This window comes from Malus sylvestris, chromosome 12, assembly GCF_916048215.2.
Source record: "Malus sylvestris chromosome 12, drMalSylv7.2, whole genome shotgun sequence".
NCBI classification, from domain to species: Eukaryota; Viridiplantae; Streptophyta; class Magnoliopsida; order Rosales; family Rosaceae; genus Malus; species Malus sylvestris.
In genome coordinates this window covers 9,311,313-9,326,781 of record NC_062271.1, presented here as the reverse complement: position 1 = coordinate 9,326,781, position 15,469 = coordinate 9,311,313, and the positions used below count along the sequence as shown (strand labels likewise).

General features: G+C 39.9%; 1 protein-coding gene across 1 annotated transcript; it reads left to right on the top strand.

Annotated features, from left to right (window-relative positions):
* Nucleotides 1-3,565: 3,565 nt before the first annotated feature.
* Nucleotides 3,566-14,488, top strand: LOC126592126 (uncharacterized). Its single transcript, XM_050257880.1, has 4 exons — nucleotides 3,566-4,495; nucleotides 4,801-4,808; nucleotides 4,924-6,586; nucleotides 14,393-14,488. Exons 1-4 carry the CDS (start codon nucleotides 3,572-3,574, stop codon nucleotides 14,486-14,488), a joined length of 2,691 nt encoding a protein of 896 aa, XP_050113837.1. The 5' UTR covers nucleotides 3,566-3,571.
* The last annotated feature ends 981 nt before the right edge of the window (nucleotides 14,489-15,469 follow it).

Here is a 15,469-nt window from a genome sequence, read left to right as displayed (position 1 = left end):
TAAAACACTACAACTCGTAGAAAGCTTCACATATTCTTCATCAAGACTGTTCGAAGAAAATTCAATTTATATGGTTAATCCAAACTTTCGACTACTACAAGGTGTGGCTTCTATATGTTGTCTCTCCTACATTTTCAAATTTCCAGTTTTGTAAAAAAAAAAATCGAAAAAGGGAAATTGGGAAATTCAACGAAGCTTCATCAATGGAGGACAACTACAAACTCTTAAAAGCTTCACACACTCTTGATCAAGATAGTGTGAAGCAAAACCACTTTATGGTGGAAATCAATAGCTTCATCAATGGAGGACAACCACAAATCTCAAAAGCTTTACAAATTCTTGATCAAGATAGTGTGAAGCAAAACCAATTTATGGTGCCAACAAGAGCTTCATCAATGGAGGGCAACTACAATTCTCAAAAGCTTCACACACTCTTGATCAAGACAATGTGAAGCAAAACCAATTTATGGTGCCAACAAAAGCTTCAACTCCAAAGTTTCACCTACAAAAGCTTCAACTCCAAAACTTCACCTACAAAACTTCAACACAAAAGCTTCACCTACAAAGCTCCAACACAAAAGCTTCACCTACAAAAGCTTCAACTCCAAAGCTTCACCTACAAAGCTTTAACTCCAAAGCTTCACCCACAAAAGCTTCAACTCCAAAGCTTCACCTACAAAGCTTCACCTACAAAGCTTCAACACCAAATACCAAAAGCTTCACACACTCTTAATCAAGATGGTGTGAAGCAAAATCAATTCATGGTACTCAACAAAGATTCACCTATAAAGCTTTATATATATTCGAAAATTCGAAAATTAAAAAATTTGAAAATTCAGAAATTCGAGAATTCGGAAATTCGAGAATTCGGAAATTCGAAAAAAAAAAAAGAAAAAGGCCTAGGCCTCCTCCTCTTTGGGCCTAACAACTTTCATAACAAATATATATGAAGTAGGAGTTTTGGGCTACCACTTAGAAAGGAAAACGGTGAAGTTTTGTTACTTTGGAAATTTGGCTAGCAAGACACCTTTTTCGTCAACTCCCTCGACCGGAGACTTGGGGGACTCCTACCATATGTTACTACACCTCGGTACTTGGAAGGTTCACGACTGCTCAGTGACTTGGATCTTTCAAGTCTCCAACCGAGAAGTTTTCCTCACTCGGGAAATTAAAGGAGCACTACCTTAACCTACATGCTTCACTCACAAAGCTTCAACAAACAAGCTTCAACAAAAGAAAAAAATTCAAAGAACTTAGTGAAGAAGGCTTTGGTGTATTTAACACAATACGTTGAACTAAAGCAAAACTTATTTATTGATATCTCTGATAGGAGCATATTTATGCGCCTTAGTTAGCTAGTTCTTATGCATTTTCGTTATGTTTTCTTAGTTAAAGTAGTCTTTTGAGCTACTTTCATGTGTTTTCAGGTTCAAAGGGCATATGACATAAAAGATGGCAAAATGGAGCATTTTAGAGCAAAAGTGAGCTTGGATTGAAAAGTACATGCTTGGAACAAGGAATGGACGAGTTTGAAGGTCAAGGGAGCGTAAGAAATGAAGAAATGAAAGTGAAGAACAAAGAAGTCGGAATTGGCAACTAAAGTTTCTAAAGTTGGAAGTTTCTATTCTTGGAGGTTTCCATTTTCGAGAGTTTCTATTCTTGGCTTTGGGCTTCTAGACGACCCATCCCTACCTCTTGGACAAGGCCGCATCCTCCTAGCCCAATTCATCTTGGATCCTCACTTAATGCCGCACCTAAACCCTAGCCCATTTCCAAATCTGATTTCCCTAATCTCTGCCGCACCTAGGGCCCCAAAATACCTGATTTCCTTGCCTTGCAAGGCATTCTAGAAGGCCCATCTCTAACCCTAATCTGATTGCTAGGGTTTGAAGTGCCTATATATACTCCTTTAAACCCTTTGGCCGAACATACCCTCTCCATATTCAGAAATTCGTCCAAAACCCTATTTCCCACCTTGCCGCAGCCTTCCATCCCCAAACTCCCAACTTTCTGCCCAAATTCAACCTTGCCGCACCATCCTCTTCCCCAAACCATTCCTACATCCTTCCATAACCATTCATCCACCTTGTGCAGCCACTAAAGGAGGAGAAAGAAGGAGTGCCGTGCAGTCCAAAGGAAGGAGAAGCCTTGCACATGCAATCTGCCATTAGTGGAGTGTTTGGAGTTCTTTCTTTCTTTGTTTCTGTTTTCATGTTTAATTTAAATTGTTGTTCAATTATGTTAGACATGTGGAACTAATTTCTTTTTAGTTAGAGGTGAATTTGAAGCCATGGACATATGTTTTATATGATTTGATTTCTTCCAATTATGATTTCAGAAATTGTGAATGTGATTTACTTATCTATTTGATTGATAACTTGTTTATGTATGTGGGTTGAGGGTCGACACTTAATTTGCATGCTTAAACTTGATGCTAGGGTATAAGGGAATTTCACCTAATCGTTATTAACTTATATTCATAAGTAGTGAAAGTCGCTAGTCACGATTGTGTTAAGTAAATCCTAGGCAAGAGTAACATGCGTATCCCATAGTTATGAATGCCTCGTCAATGCTTATGATGTCCATTGAACTTAATGATCTTTGATATGTGTCTCTATCATGCGTATTCCATAGTTAGGGTCCTTGATAAGAATAATTTGGTTGTAATGCGTATTCCATTCAATTCAATGAATCTAGGGAAATCTGAGAATTAATTGGTGCAATCTAGTTAATTTGGGGCATTGTCATTCATGGTTTGTTGAAAGAGTAATTGGAGATTGAGTTGTATGCATATGTTCATGTGTGGATAAGGAACCCTCTAACTAGCTTCTCACCATTCTATTTAATCACAATCTGTTTTGCTTTACATTTGTTTTTAAAGTTTGAGTTTTAAAGTTTTAATTTCGTCAAAATCATTCCCCCATCTATTTTAAAGTGTTAGATTAGTTAGAAATCCATTTAGTTGTGTTTCTAAGTGTTTTGAGTCAAGTCATAGTCCAAATTCGTCCAAAGTAGTGTAGGTGCTCAAAACTGCCCAGAAAGTGGTTTTTAGGCAGTTTTGAGCCTTCTAGTTGCTGTTTTGAGTTTTTAGTTTGTTTAGGTGTTTTAAACCCTAGTTTTGCATTAATTGAGTCTAGTTTAGTGTTCTACATTATATTTTTATGTTCTTGAGTCAGTTTTACATTGATTAGCATCCCTAGTTAATCCCCGGTTAGAACGATCCCTATTTGCTCATATACTACAATTGTCATCCATAGGGTTTAATTTGTGTGTCAAGTTAATTTTCACATCAAATTTTGGCGCCGTTGCCGGGGATTAGCAAAATTGCTAATCCCTTGTGTTGTTGCCGTGTGTCTTGATTTAATTTACCTAGTTTTCTGATTTTGTTTTGTTTTCTTGGTGTAGGTACTAGTGCATGACGCGGAGTTCTCAAACTGTGCATGCAAACATCTTGGACTTTAACGACGATTTTGAACGTGATTTGAGAAGAAAGAGGAGGCATCCCGAACCTAGTGAACCTAGTTCAAGTTCAGAGGCCGAATCTGAGTTTGAAGAAGAGGAAGAAGAAGTTATGGCCGCGGATAATCGGACCATCAAAGAGCTTTCGGCCTCGGGGTTGACCAATGCCGCACCATTATGCATTCAATACCCCGCGGCTGCCCAAGGCAAGACCGACGAATTTGAGTTGAAGTCAAGCTTGTTGCACCACATTCCGAAATACCATGGGCTTTCCATGGAAGATCCCAACAAGCATCTCAAGGAGTTCGAGGTTGTTTGTTCGAGCATGACACCCATCAATGTTGACGGGAGTATTCTGATGATGAAGGCCTTTCCATTCTCACTTTTGGAAAAGGCGAAAGATTGGCTTTACGAGTTAGCACCCGGAACGGTTACATCTTGGGATAGTATGAAAAGAGCGTTCTTGGAGAAGTTTTTCCCAACTTCAAGAGTCATTCTCTTGAGGAAACGGATTAGTGGCATCCAACAAAACCCAGGTGAATCGTTTCCTTCTTATTATGAACGTTTTAAATCACTTGTTGCTTCTTGTCCACAGCATCAAATGAAGGAGGAGCTACTCATTCAATATTTCTACGAAGGACTCCTTCCCATGGAACGCCAAATGCTTGATGCCTCGGCGGGAGGAGCGTTGGTGGATAAGACTCCGGGGGCTGCAAAAGTTCTAATTGCCAACCGAGCACATAATGCACAACAATACGAAGGTGTTGGACAAAGGGACCCCCCACGGCCACAAGTGAATGAGGTAAGTTCTATGCCCGAGATTCAATCCCAATTAGCTAACCTTACTTCTATTGTTTCTCAGTTAGCCGAGGGAATGAAGATTCATGGACCAAGTGTGTGTGGCGTGTGCTCGATGCAAGGACATGCCAATGATCAATGCCCTCAATTGATTGAGAATGGGGGTTGGGAAGCTGCCAATGCCGTGGGTTTTGGGAACCAAAATCAACCACGCCATGATCCATACTCTAATTCCTACAATCCGGGGTGGAGGGACCATCCGAATTTCAAATGGCGGGATCCTCAACAACCCCAACAACAAGGAGGATTTAGGCAGCAACCACCGGGCTTTTATACAAAGCCATTTGTCCCCAATCAAAACCAAGTGCAAACCGCCCCACCAACCTCAGGTACGTCTTTGGATAATGATCAAGTTGTTAAGTTACTTACTACTTTGACGCAGGAAGTACAAACTCAAAATAAGGAGAGACAAATCCAAGACAAACGGGTGGATAATTTGGAGAAGCAAATGGGTCAAATTGCCGAGTTTATGGGGCAAATTAGAGAGCAAGGTAGATTGCCTAGTTCAACCGTTGTGAACCCGAAGGGAGGATTTGAAACCGCTAAGGCCATCATGTTGAGAAGTGGTAAACAGGTTGGAGCGGACTCAAATACATCCAAATCAAGTCAAGACGAGGAGGACAAGATGCTGAAAGAGGAGGCACAAAGAGCAAAAGCCACGGCCAAGGATGACCAAACCTTGCCGCCACCACCTAGTCCTCCTAAACCGTCCCCAACCACCAAGGTAAGTCCCAATTCGACTTTTTCTAGTTCTATTCCACTAAATGTGCCCTTTCCTGGCAGGTTTAGGCAATCAAAGAAGGAAGAAGCCGAGAAGGACATTCTAGAGACCTTTCGGAAAGTTCAAGTCAATATCCCGCTCCTTGATGCGATTAAGCAAGTCCCGAGATATGCTAAGTTCTTAAAAGAACTTTGTACAACAAGGAGAAGGATTTCGAACAAAGAGGTGGTCCAAGTAAGTGAAAACGTCTCTGCTGTGTTACAAAGGAAATTACCCCCTAAATGCAAAGATCCGGGTAGTTTTACAATTCCGTGCGTTATTGGTAATACTAAGTTTGAACAATGCATGTTAGACTTAGGGGCTTCGATTAATGTCATGCCATACTCGATTTATGCATCTATGAACTTAGGTGAGCTTAAAAATGATGGTGTGATAATTCAATTAGCCGATCGTTCTAATGCATATCCAAAGGGTGTTTTGGAAGATGTTTTGGTGCAGGTTGGTAACTTGATTTTTCCAGCGGATTTCTACGTGCTTGACATGGAGGATTCACCCCATTCCACCCCATTGCCGATTCTATTAGGGAGGCCCTTCATGAAAACAGCCCGCACCAAGATAGATGTGTTTAAAGGAACTTTAACGATGGAATTTGATGGGGAAGTCATTGATTTTAATCTTTCTGAAAGTATTAAATTTCCTAAGGACGATCATTCTTGCTTTTCTATTGATATAATTGATGATTTGGCGCAGGATTTCCTCGATTGTTTGGAGAGGGATACACTTGAAACGACAATTGCACAAGGAATTGGGCACAAAAATGGTGTTGCCGTGCCTAGAAGTGAGGATGAGGCCGAGATAGTGGCTGCCCTTGAGTCACTCCCTCAACACCATGGTAAGCCTTCTAACCCAATTTCAATTCCAGTTTCCACTAATAAGATGTTACCCTCAGTGATTCAGGCACCCGTACTTGAGCTTAAACCGTTACCCGATCATTTAAAGTACGTCTTTCTGGGAGACAACGAGACATTGCCCGTCATTGTCTCCTCATCACTCACGGCCCTAGAGGAGGAGAAGTTGATCCGAGTGTTGAAAGAGCACAAGACGGCCATTGGGTGGACTTTGGCCGATATTAGGGGAATTAGCCCAACTACGTGCATGCATCGCATACTTCTAGAGGAGGGGGCTAAACCAACTCGAGAGGCTCAGCGCCGTCTCAACCCTCCAATGATGGAAGTTGTGAAAAAGGAGATTATCAAACTTCTTGATTGTGGAGTGATTTATCCGATCTCTGATAGTCGTTGGGTGTCACCGGTGCAATGTGTTCCAAAGAAGTCCGGAGTGACCGTGGTGAAGAATGCCGAGAATGAGCTTGTGCCAACCCGTATCCAAACAGGTTGGCGAGTGTGCATTGATTATAGGAAGCTCAACGCCACCACAAGGAAGGACCACTTCCCTTTGCCATTCATTGATCAAATGCTTGAAAGGTTAGCCGGTCATTCTTTTTATTGTTTCCTTGATGGTTATTCTGGATATAATCAGATTGTCATAGCGCCGGATGACCAAAAAAAAGACAACTTTCACATGCCCCTTTGGTACTTTTGCTTATCGTCGCATGCCTTTTGGGTTATGCAATGCTCCGGCCACATTTCAAAGGTGTATGGTGAGTATCTTTTCAGATTTTGTGGAAAAGATTATTGAGGTATTTATGGATGATTTCAGTGTGTTTGGTGATTCATTTGATGGATGTTTGGAAAATCTCACACTAATTTTGAAACGATGTGTAGAAACTAACCTAGTGCTTAATTGGGAAAAATGTCATTTTATGGTTAGACAAGGCATAGTTCTAGGGCATATTGTTTCAGAAAGAGGAATTGAAGTGGATAAATCGAAAATAGATCTTGTACGCTACTTACCCTCTCCTACTTCGGTTCGAGAGGTTCGTTCGTTTCTTGGTCATGCAGGATTTTATAGGCGATTTATCAAGGACTTCTCCAAGATCTCAAACCCTCTTTGCCGTCTCCTCCAGAAAGATGTGGCGTTCGACTTCAACAAGGAGTGTGAGAAGGCGTTCAATCACCTAAAGGACATGCTAACTTCGGCCCCTATCATAATTCCACCGGATTGGAGCCTTCCTTTTGAGCTTATGTGCGACGCTTCCGATTATGCATTAGGAGCTGTTTTGGGGCAAAGGAAGCACAAGAGGCCGCATGCTATCTATTATGCCTCTCGGACTTTAAATGATGCACAATTGAATTATTCCACCACTGAAAAAGAACTTCTAGCTGTTGTATTTGCTTTAGATAAATTCCGTTCTTATTTGCTTGGTACTAAAGTTATTATTTATACTGACCATGCAGCATTGAAGTATTTGTTCACCAAGAAGGAGGCCAAACCACGACTCATTCGTTGGATGCTTCTTCTCCAAGAGTTCGATATCGAAATCCGGGACAAGAAGGGAAGTGAAAACGTGGTGGCTGACCACTTGAGCCGTATGGTACATGAGGAGGATGCCGTACCTATCATGGAGACATTCCCAGATGAGCAACTGATGTCCGTCAAGGTAAGTGAACCGTGGTATGCTGATTTGGTGAATTATTTGGTGTCTAAACATGTTCCTAGGGAATTACTTAAACACCAAGGTGATAAATTGAAGAAAGAGGCACGGTTTTATGTGTGGGATGACCCGTATTTATGGAAATATTGCCCTGACCAAGTTATACGTAGGTGTGTGCACGATTCTGAGTTTAATGCTATTCTAACATTTTGTCACACTTATGCTTGTGGGGGACACTTTGGCACTAATAGAACAGCACTTAAGGTATTAGAATGTGGTTTCTATTGGCCTACCATCTTTAGGGATGCTAGAACATTTTGCATGTCTTGTGATAGATGCCAAAGAACGGGCAATATAGGTCCTAAACAACAAATGCCGCAAACCCCCATTTTTAGTGTTGAAATATTTGATGTTTGGGGTATTGATTTTATGGGTCCCTTTCCTTCGTCACATGGATTTCTTTATATATTACTTGCTGTGGATTATGTGTCGAAGTGGGTGGAAGCAAAAGCCACCCGAACTAACGATTCTCGAGTGGTTGTAGATTTTGTGAAAACTAACATTTTTGCAAGGTTCGGAATGCCACGCGTGCTCATCAGTGATGGAGGTTCCCATTTTTGTAATCGAACCATCGAGGCGTTGCTCAAGAAATACAATGTCACGCATAAGGTGGCCACACCTTATCATCCTCAAACGAGCGGGCAAGCCGAGGTTTCGAATAGGGAAATCAAGCAAATTATTGAGAAGACCGTGGGGCCTACGAGGAAGGATTGGAGTTTGCGCTTAAACGATGCATTGTGGGCGTATCGCACTGCCTACAAAACCCCCATTGGGATGTCACCTTTTCGGCTCATCTATGGGAAGCCATGCCATCTTCCCGTCGAGTTAGAGCATCGTGCACACTGGGCCGTCAAAACGTTTAACATGGACCTTGATGCCGCAGGTTTACATAGGAAGCTCCAATTGTGTGAGCTTGAGGAAATCCGACATGAAGCTTATGAGAATGCCCGGATTTACAAGGAGAAGACGAAGGCATTCCATGACAAGATGATTCGTGCCAAGACGTTCTCTATTGGACAGAAAGTGTTGTTGTTCAATTCTCGCCTTCGGTTGTTTCCGGGTAAGTTGCGTTCCAAATGGGTTGGTCCTTTTATTGTCACTAATGTTTTCCCTCATGGTGCAGTGCAAATCAAGAGTGCAAGGACGCAACAAGAATTCAAAGTGAATGGGCATCGATTGAAGCCCTATTACGAGATGTTTGAGGAGCATGTCGTGGAGGAGGTACCCCTCCATGCCGTGGCACATAGTCAAGCTTAAACGGAGGTACCGTCCGGCTGGAAGACGTTAAAGCAAGCGCTTCGTGGGAGGCAACCCATGCATTTGACAAAGGAAGACCTAGAGAGCACTCGAATTCCAGATTTGCGTTTCTAAACCCTTCTCTTTGTTGTTTCTTTCGTTTCTGCCATGTTTAGTTTGTTAGTATTGGTTTGTTTGTTTATGTGTTTTTGTGTGAGTCTATGCTTGAAACATTGAGGACAATGTTTGGTTTCAGTGTGGGGGGGTAACCAAAGTGTTTTGATGCAAATTCGTAGGGTTTTCTCACTCATACTTCCCAATGTTGTTTCTTGCTGTTTTTAGGTGTTTTTAAGCTGTTTTGGTGTGTTTTAATGTGTGTTGATTCAAAAATCCGAAAATCCCATAAAAATTTGAAAATTTGTTTTAAAAAAAAACCCAAAAAGAGTTGTTTTTGTGGTTGTTTGTGTCTTAGGGTCCCTTCCAACACAATGATGAGGATTCGGTTTTTAATTGCATGACTGTTAAAGAGAGTTATAAACATGGATGAAAGTTTGATTTACTCTTGGTTTATGCTTGGTTGTGGTTATAACTTATGAATTCACATGTAATCATAAAGGAAAAAAAATTAGTTTTTGTAACATGCTTGAAGGAAGGAACTCAAACTAACGCTACAACCTTGTGAGACTTGAGCCTAAACATTATTTGGAGAGTTAAAATCTGTGCATTCTTGTTTTCTAAAGTCGTTGCATGATCTCATTATTCTTTGCTTGGTTGTTACTTAGAATGCGTTTCATCACTTTAGTTCCAAATGCTAGAACTCATGCCAATTTCATTCAAAACATTTCATTGAATTGCATAACACGTATTCAAGATGAAGTTGTTTAGTAGTTACCACCATAGCCAAAAAGCCTTCATTCCATACATTTGTTTTTGTAGGTTTTAGCCCCGTTGAGCCTTGTTTAGCCTATATTGTTTGTTAACCCACGTTATCCTTACCTAGCCTAGATTAGGACCATCCATACCCTTGTTCTTAAAGCATAGTAAGCATGACTTAAAATGAATTCCTTTTGATCAAGGGTGTGCAGAAAACAAGTGTGGGGGAAAGTGAGCCTTGTGTATTGTGTGCCAAAGTCTTAAATGAGGCATGGGGTAGAAAAGAAAAGAAAAGAAAAAAAAATGTGAAAAGTGTGAAAAAGAGTTGAAAGAGCATGAAAATGAGCTCTAAGGTGTTGGTTGTTGAAGAATGGGTCCAAAACAGTGAATTTGACCCTAAGTGTTGCATGAATTTCCCCTTTGAGTTTAAAAGTTGAGTTGTGCATTCAAAAGTGAATTCTAAGTGTCAATTTCATTGCTTTGCTTACTATTGTTTTAAGAACGTTTGTTTACCCTTCACCTTTCTTTGTTAGCCAATACCCCAAGCCCCGTTACAACCCTTAACTTCTATCTTGAGTGTTGTGTATTTCAATTTGTGGAGTTTGGGATTGGTATGAGCATATGGTGTCACTGGTTCTCGCGTCTAAGTAGTAGCATTCCTTTCATGAGATCATATACATGCTTATTAAATTCAGAAAAAGCTTTCCTTGTTATAACATATGTGAGCATTCGTTTTCATATTTACATCAATCTTCTCACATATAACTAGTATAGGGTGTGTAGTCAGAAAATCTGTGTGAAAATTGAGTGCATATCTAGTGAGGATTTGAGCAAATTCTCTAAGGCATGTTACTACATTCAAAATCATGTTTTACTTGGTTAAATGCGAACTAGTACGTGGTAACTATAATTAAGTATGTGCTTAAGTGTAAAGATGGCTAAAATCTGTGGGAATGATGATTTTTAATATGTCATGTGCATTGGAAATCCCTGAGGCAAACGTTGGAAGGTTTAGGTTGTTTTTGTTTGTTTTGTTTCGTTTTGTTTTTCTTTTGTTTCTTTGTTTTGCTCGAGGACTAGCAAAAGCTAAGTGTGGGGGAATTTGATAGGAGCATATTTATGCGCCTTAGTTAGCTAGTTCTTATGCATTTTCGTTATGTTTTCTTAGTTAAAGTAGTCTTTTGAGCTACTTTCATGTGTTTTCAGGTTCAAAGGGCATATGACATAAAAGATGGCAAAATGGAGCATTTTAGAGCAAAAGTGAGCTTGGATTGAAAAGTACATGCTTGGAACAAGGAATGGACGAGTTTGAAGGTCAAGGGAGCGTAAGAAATGAAGAAATGAAAGTGAAGAACAAAGAAGTCGGAATTGGCAACTAAAGTTTCTAAAGTTGGAAGTTTCTATTCTTGGAGGTTTCCATTTTCGAGAGTTTCTATTCTTGGCTTTGGGCTTCTAGACGACCCATCCCTACCTCTTGGACAAGGCCGCATCCTCCTAGCCCAATTCATCTTGGATCCTCACTTAATGCCGCACCTAAACCCTAGCCCATTTCCAAATCTGATTTCCCTAATCTCTGCCGCACCTAGGGCCCCAAAATACCTGATTTCCTTGCCTTGCAAGGCATTCTAGAAGGCCCATCTCTAACCCTAATCTGATTGCTAGGGTTTGAAGTGCCTATATATACTCCTTTAAACCCTTTGGCCGAACATACCCTCTCCATATTCAGAAATTCGTCCAAAACCCTATTTCCCACCTTGCCGCAGCCTTCCATCCCCAAACTCCCAACTTTCTGCCCAAATTCAACCTTGCCGCACCATCCTCTTCCCCAAACCATTCCTACATCCTTCCATAACCATTCATCCACCTTGTGCAGCCACTAAAGGAGGAGAAAGAAGGAGTGCCGTGCAGTCCAAAGGAAGGAGAAGCCTTGCACATGCAATCTGCCATTAGTGGAGTGTTTGGAGTTCTTTCTTTCTTTGTTTCTGTTTTCATGTTTAATTTAAATTGTTGTTCAATTATGTTAGACATGTGGAACTAATTTCTTTTTAGTTAGAGGTGAATTTGAAGCCATGGACATATGTTTTATATGATTTGATTTCTTCCAATTATGATTTCAGAAATTGTGAATGTGATTTACTTATCTATTTGATTGATAACTTGTTTATGTATGTGGGTTGAGGGTCGACACTTAATTTGCATGCTTAAACTTGATGCTAGGGTATAAGGGAATTTCACCTAATCGTTATTAACTTATATTCATAAGTAGTGAAAGTCGCTAGTCACGATTGTGTTAAGTAAATCCTAGGCAAGAGTAACATGCGTATCCCATAGTTATGAATGCCTCGTCAATGCTTATGATGTCCATTGAACTTAATGATCTTTGATATGTGTCTCTATCATGCGTATTCCATAGTTAGGGTCCTTGATAAGAATAATTTGGTTGTAATGCGTATTCCATTCAATTCAATGAATCTAGGGAAATCTGAGAATTAATTGGTGCAATCTAGTTAATTTGGGGCATTGTCATTCATGGTTTGTTGAAAGAGTAATTGGAGATTGAGTTGTATGCATATGTTCATGTGTGGATAAGGAACCCTCTAACTAGCTTCTCACCATTCTATTTAATCACAATCTGTTTTGCTTTACATTTGTTTTTAAAGTTTGAGTTTTAAAGTTTTAATTTCGTCAAAATCATTCCCCCATCTATTTTAAAGTGTTAGATTAGTTAGAAATCCATTTAGTTGTGTTTCTAAGTGTTTTGAGTCAAGTCATAGTCCAAATTCGTCCAAAGTAGTGTAGGTGCTCAAAACTGCCCAGAAAGTGGTTTTTAGGCAGTTTTGAGCCTTCTAGTTGCTGTTTTGAGTTTTTAGTTTGTTTAGGTGTTTTAAACCCTAGTTTTGCATTAATTGAGTCTAGTTTAGTGTTCTACATTATATTTTTATGTTCTTGAGTCAGTTTTACATTGATTAGCATCCCTAGTTAATCCCCGGTTAGAACGATCCCTATTTGCTCATATACTACAATTGTCATCCATAGGGTTTAATTTGTGTGTCAAGTTAATTTTCACATCAATCTCCGATAAGTTACAAATATGTACATATACATGAATCAAAACTAACAAACAAGAGGGAGCCTTCACAAAGGTTACTCAGAAGAAGTCTCAATAGTCGACAAAGCCCCAGAAATAAAAGGCACCGGAGGGTGATCATTCGGAGCCTCAGTAATGGGCAGAACCCTAGAAGGATGAGGCACCAGAGGTTAATCATTTGGAGTTTCATTACGCGGTACATCCCCAGAAGACGAAGGCAATCAATGCCTTTGGAACAAACCCACAAACCTCTGATGATCAAGTAAAATCTGACCATCAGATTCCTGCAGTTGGTCAAGCTTCCTCTTCATGTTTGTAGCATAGTCAAATGCGAGCCTGTGCAACTGTTTATTCTAATGCTTAAGACCTCTAATATCCTGTTTGAGACTTATCACTTCAGCCACCAATGATTCAACTTGACGGGTTCGAACAAATAGGCGTTGGGCCATATTAGACACAAAACCTGCACACTGAACACTAAGAGCCAGAGAATCTTTAATAGCCAACTCATCAGATCATTTGGAAAGTAGTCTGTTATCTTTAGGAGTGAGAAGGTTCCTGGCTACCACCGCAACGGTCATATCATTTTTCATCACAGAGTCTCCAACGGTAAGAGGACCAGTAAGGGATAAGAATGATGGGCGTCATATGTTGTCTTGAGGAGGCATGGCTGCCTCTTCACCAAAGTTCAAGTCAAAACGACGGTCGGATGGGCCAGATAATTTCAGAAATGATGAAGGAGAAATGAGGTCCAATAAATCTCTGAAGTACAAAAACAAGGGGAAAATTCCTACAAGCAATAACTCTCTTAATGTACTTCTTGCACACAATTGGTGCCCCTATAAAAGAAAGGGTAGCAGGGCCGTTTGTTCAAAAATCGAAGAGGCACCACTCTCCGGATTTTGAGAAACAGATTTTCCTCAGTAAAATATGTCGACAATCCCCACACGCAACATCATCTCCTCGGGTACCACAGATAACTTTGTCAAAGATCTCTGACAAGGTTTAGACACATAAATTTTGAAGGTCCAACTACCCTACCATTACCCATAAGGGTAAAGGAAAAACACCAAACTTAATTCATGTGGTTAACAATGGATTTCATCAACATAAATCATTCACAACTGAACAATATAACTAAAAGAAAACAAAAATAGAACGACCTACCCTTTACACACAACCTGTTAATGACATTTCATAACCCATATCCCACAAAAATTTTCCTAACATTACATAAATATCCAATACTTTCAAATAATTTCATCAACCCTGATCCCAAATTGAACTAATTTCATTAACCAACTTCCATAATTAATCACATTAACATAAATAACCAAATTTATTTGTAGGGTTCGATATTTCCAAACTCACCAAATTTGAAATCTAGATTGAGCAATGAACTATGATGTCGACTTTTTGGGAAGCCACGACTCTTAACCTAACTCAAATTAAGAAAGCACCACATACTGTCTGTGGAACCGACGGTTCACCCTTCAACCAAACTTGCCTAAATTCTTAAATTTTTATGTCAAATTGCAGTCAGGCCAGTGACAAGAAGCACAACAAAACTACGACTGGGTTTCAAATGGCAAGGAATGTTTTCAACAATATGAAACTTTTCGACTATAATGATGTTTGAGGGCTGGTAGGAGATGGAGAGTTTTGGGATGAGAAGGCAACTTTATGATGGAAACTATTGATGGGGGACAATTTAAATTGCAGAAATTTTGAAATGATGTCGAGTACCATTTTGAATAAGTGATGGGTCATTTATGACCCGGTTTCATGTGTTGGACCGAGTTGTTGTAACCCGGTGTAATTAAAACATTTTTAAAAAAATCGGTAGGTATGTATCTATTCGAGAGAAAGTTGAAGGCGGGCAGCTGAATGATACTTTCGCGTGTTGAAGCGGGAAACAAAGAGAGGGGGTAGAGTAATCTTATACCTTGAAGTTTTTTTCTTCACTGGGGGTGTTTTTGTCACTAGAAAGAGGTAGTGTAATCTTATGCCTTTAATTTATTTTTTTCATTCATTGGGGGTGTTTTTGTTCGCTAAAGAGAGGCAGAGTAATCTTATTCCTTTTTTTTTTCATCCCCCATTTTTTCCCCACCCTTATCTTCTCATTCTTTTGCTTTTTCTTCTTCTTACATAACATATTGTACATTACAAGCCAATTTGACAACCATGGTCTTCTTCCTTTTCCTTATATTTATCTCAAACCTCTTCTTTTGCCTCTTCTTCTTTTGCTTCTACATCTTCTTCTTCTTCTTCTTCTCCCTCTTCTTCATCTTCTCATTCCTCTTTAACTTTTTCTCTTACTTTTTTTTTTCCTTCATCTTCTTCCTCGGTATTCTCCTCGACAAGTTCTTCCTTCACTACTCTCTTTAATCCTCCACCATCTTCGACAGCTCTTCCACTTTCTTCACCAAATTCTTGTCTCATATCTCCTTCTCGTGGGCCAACCACACAAATGACACCTTCAACTCCTTAAACTGCATTTTCAACTTGCCGATATCATTTGTGTCAAGAGTCAGGTTTTTAGGAATCACAACATCTGCATCGTCCCCCCAAGTCCAGTATGCTTTGTTCGTATTCACTTCAGTCGGAACAATTTCTCTAA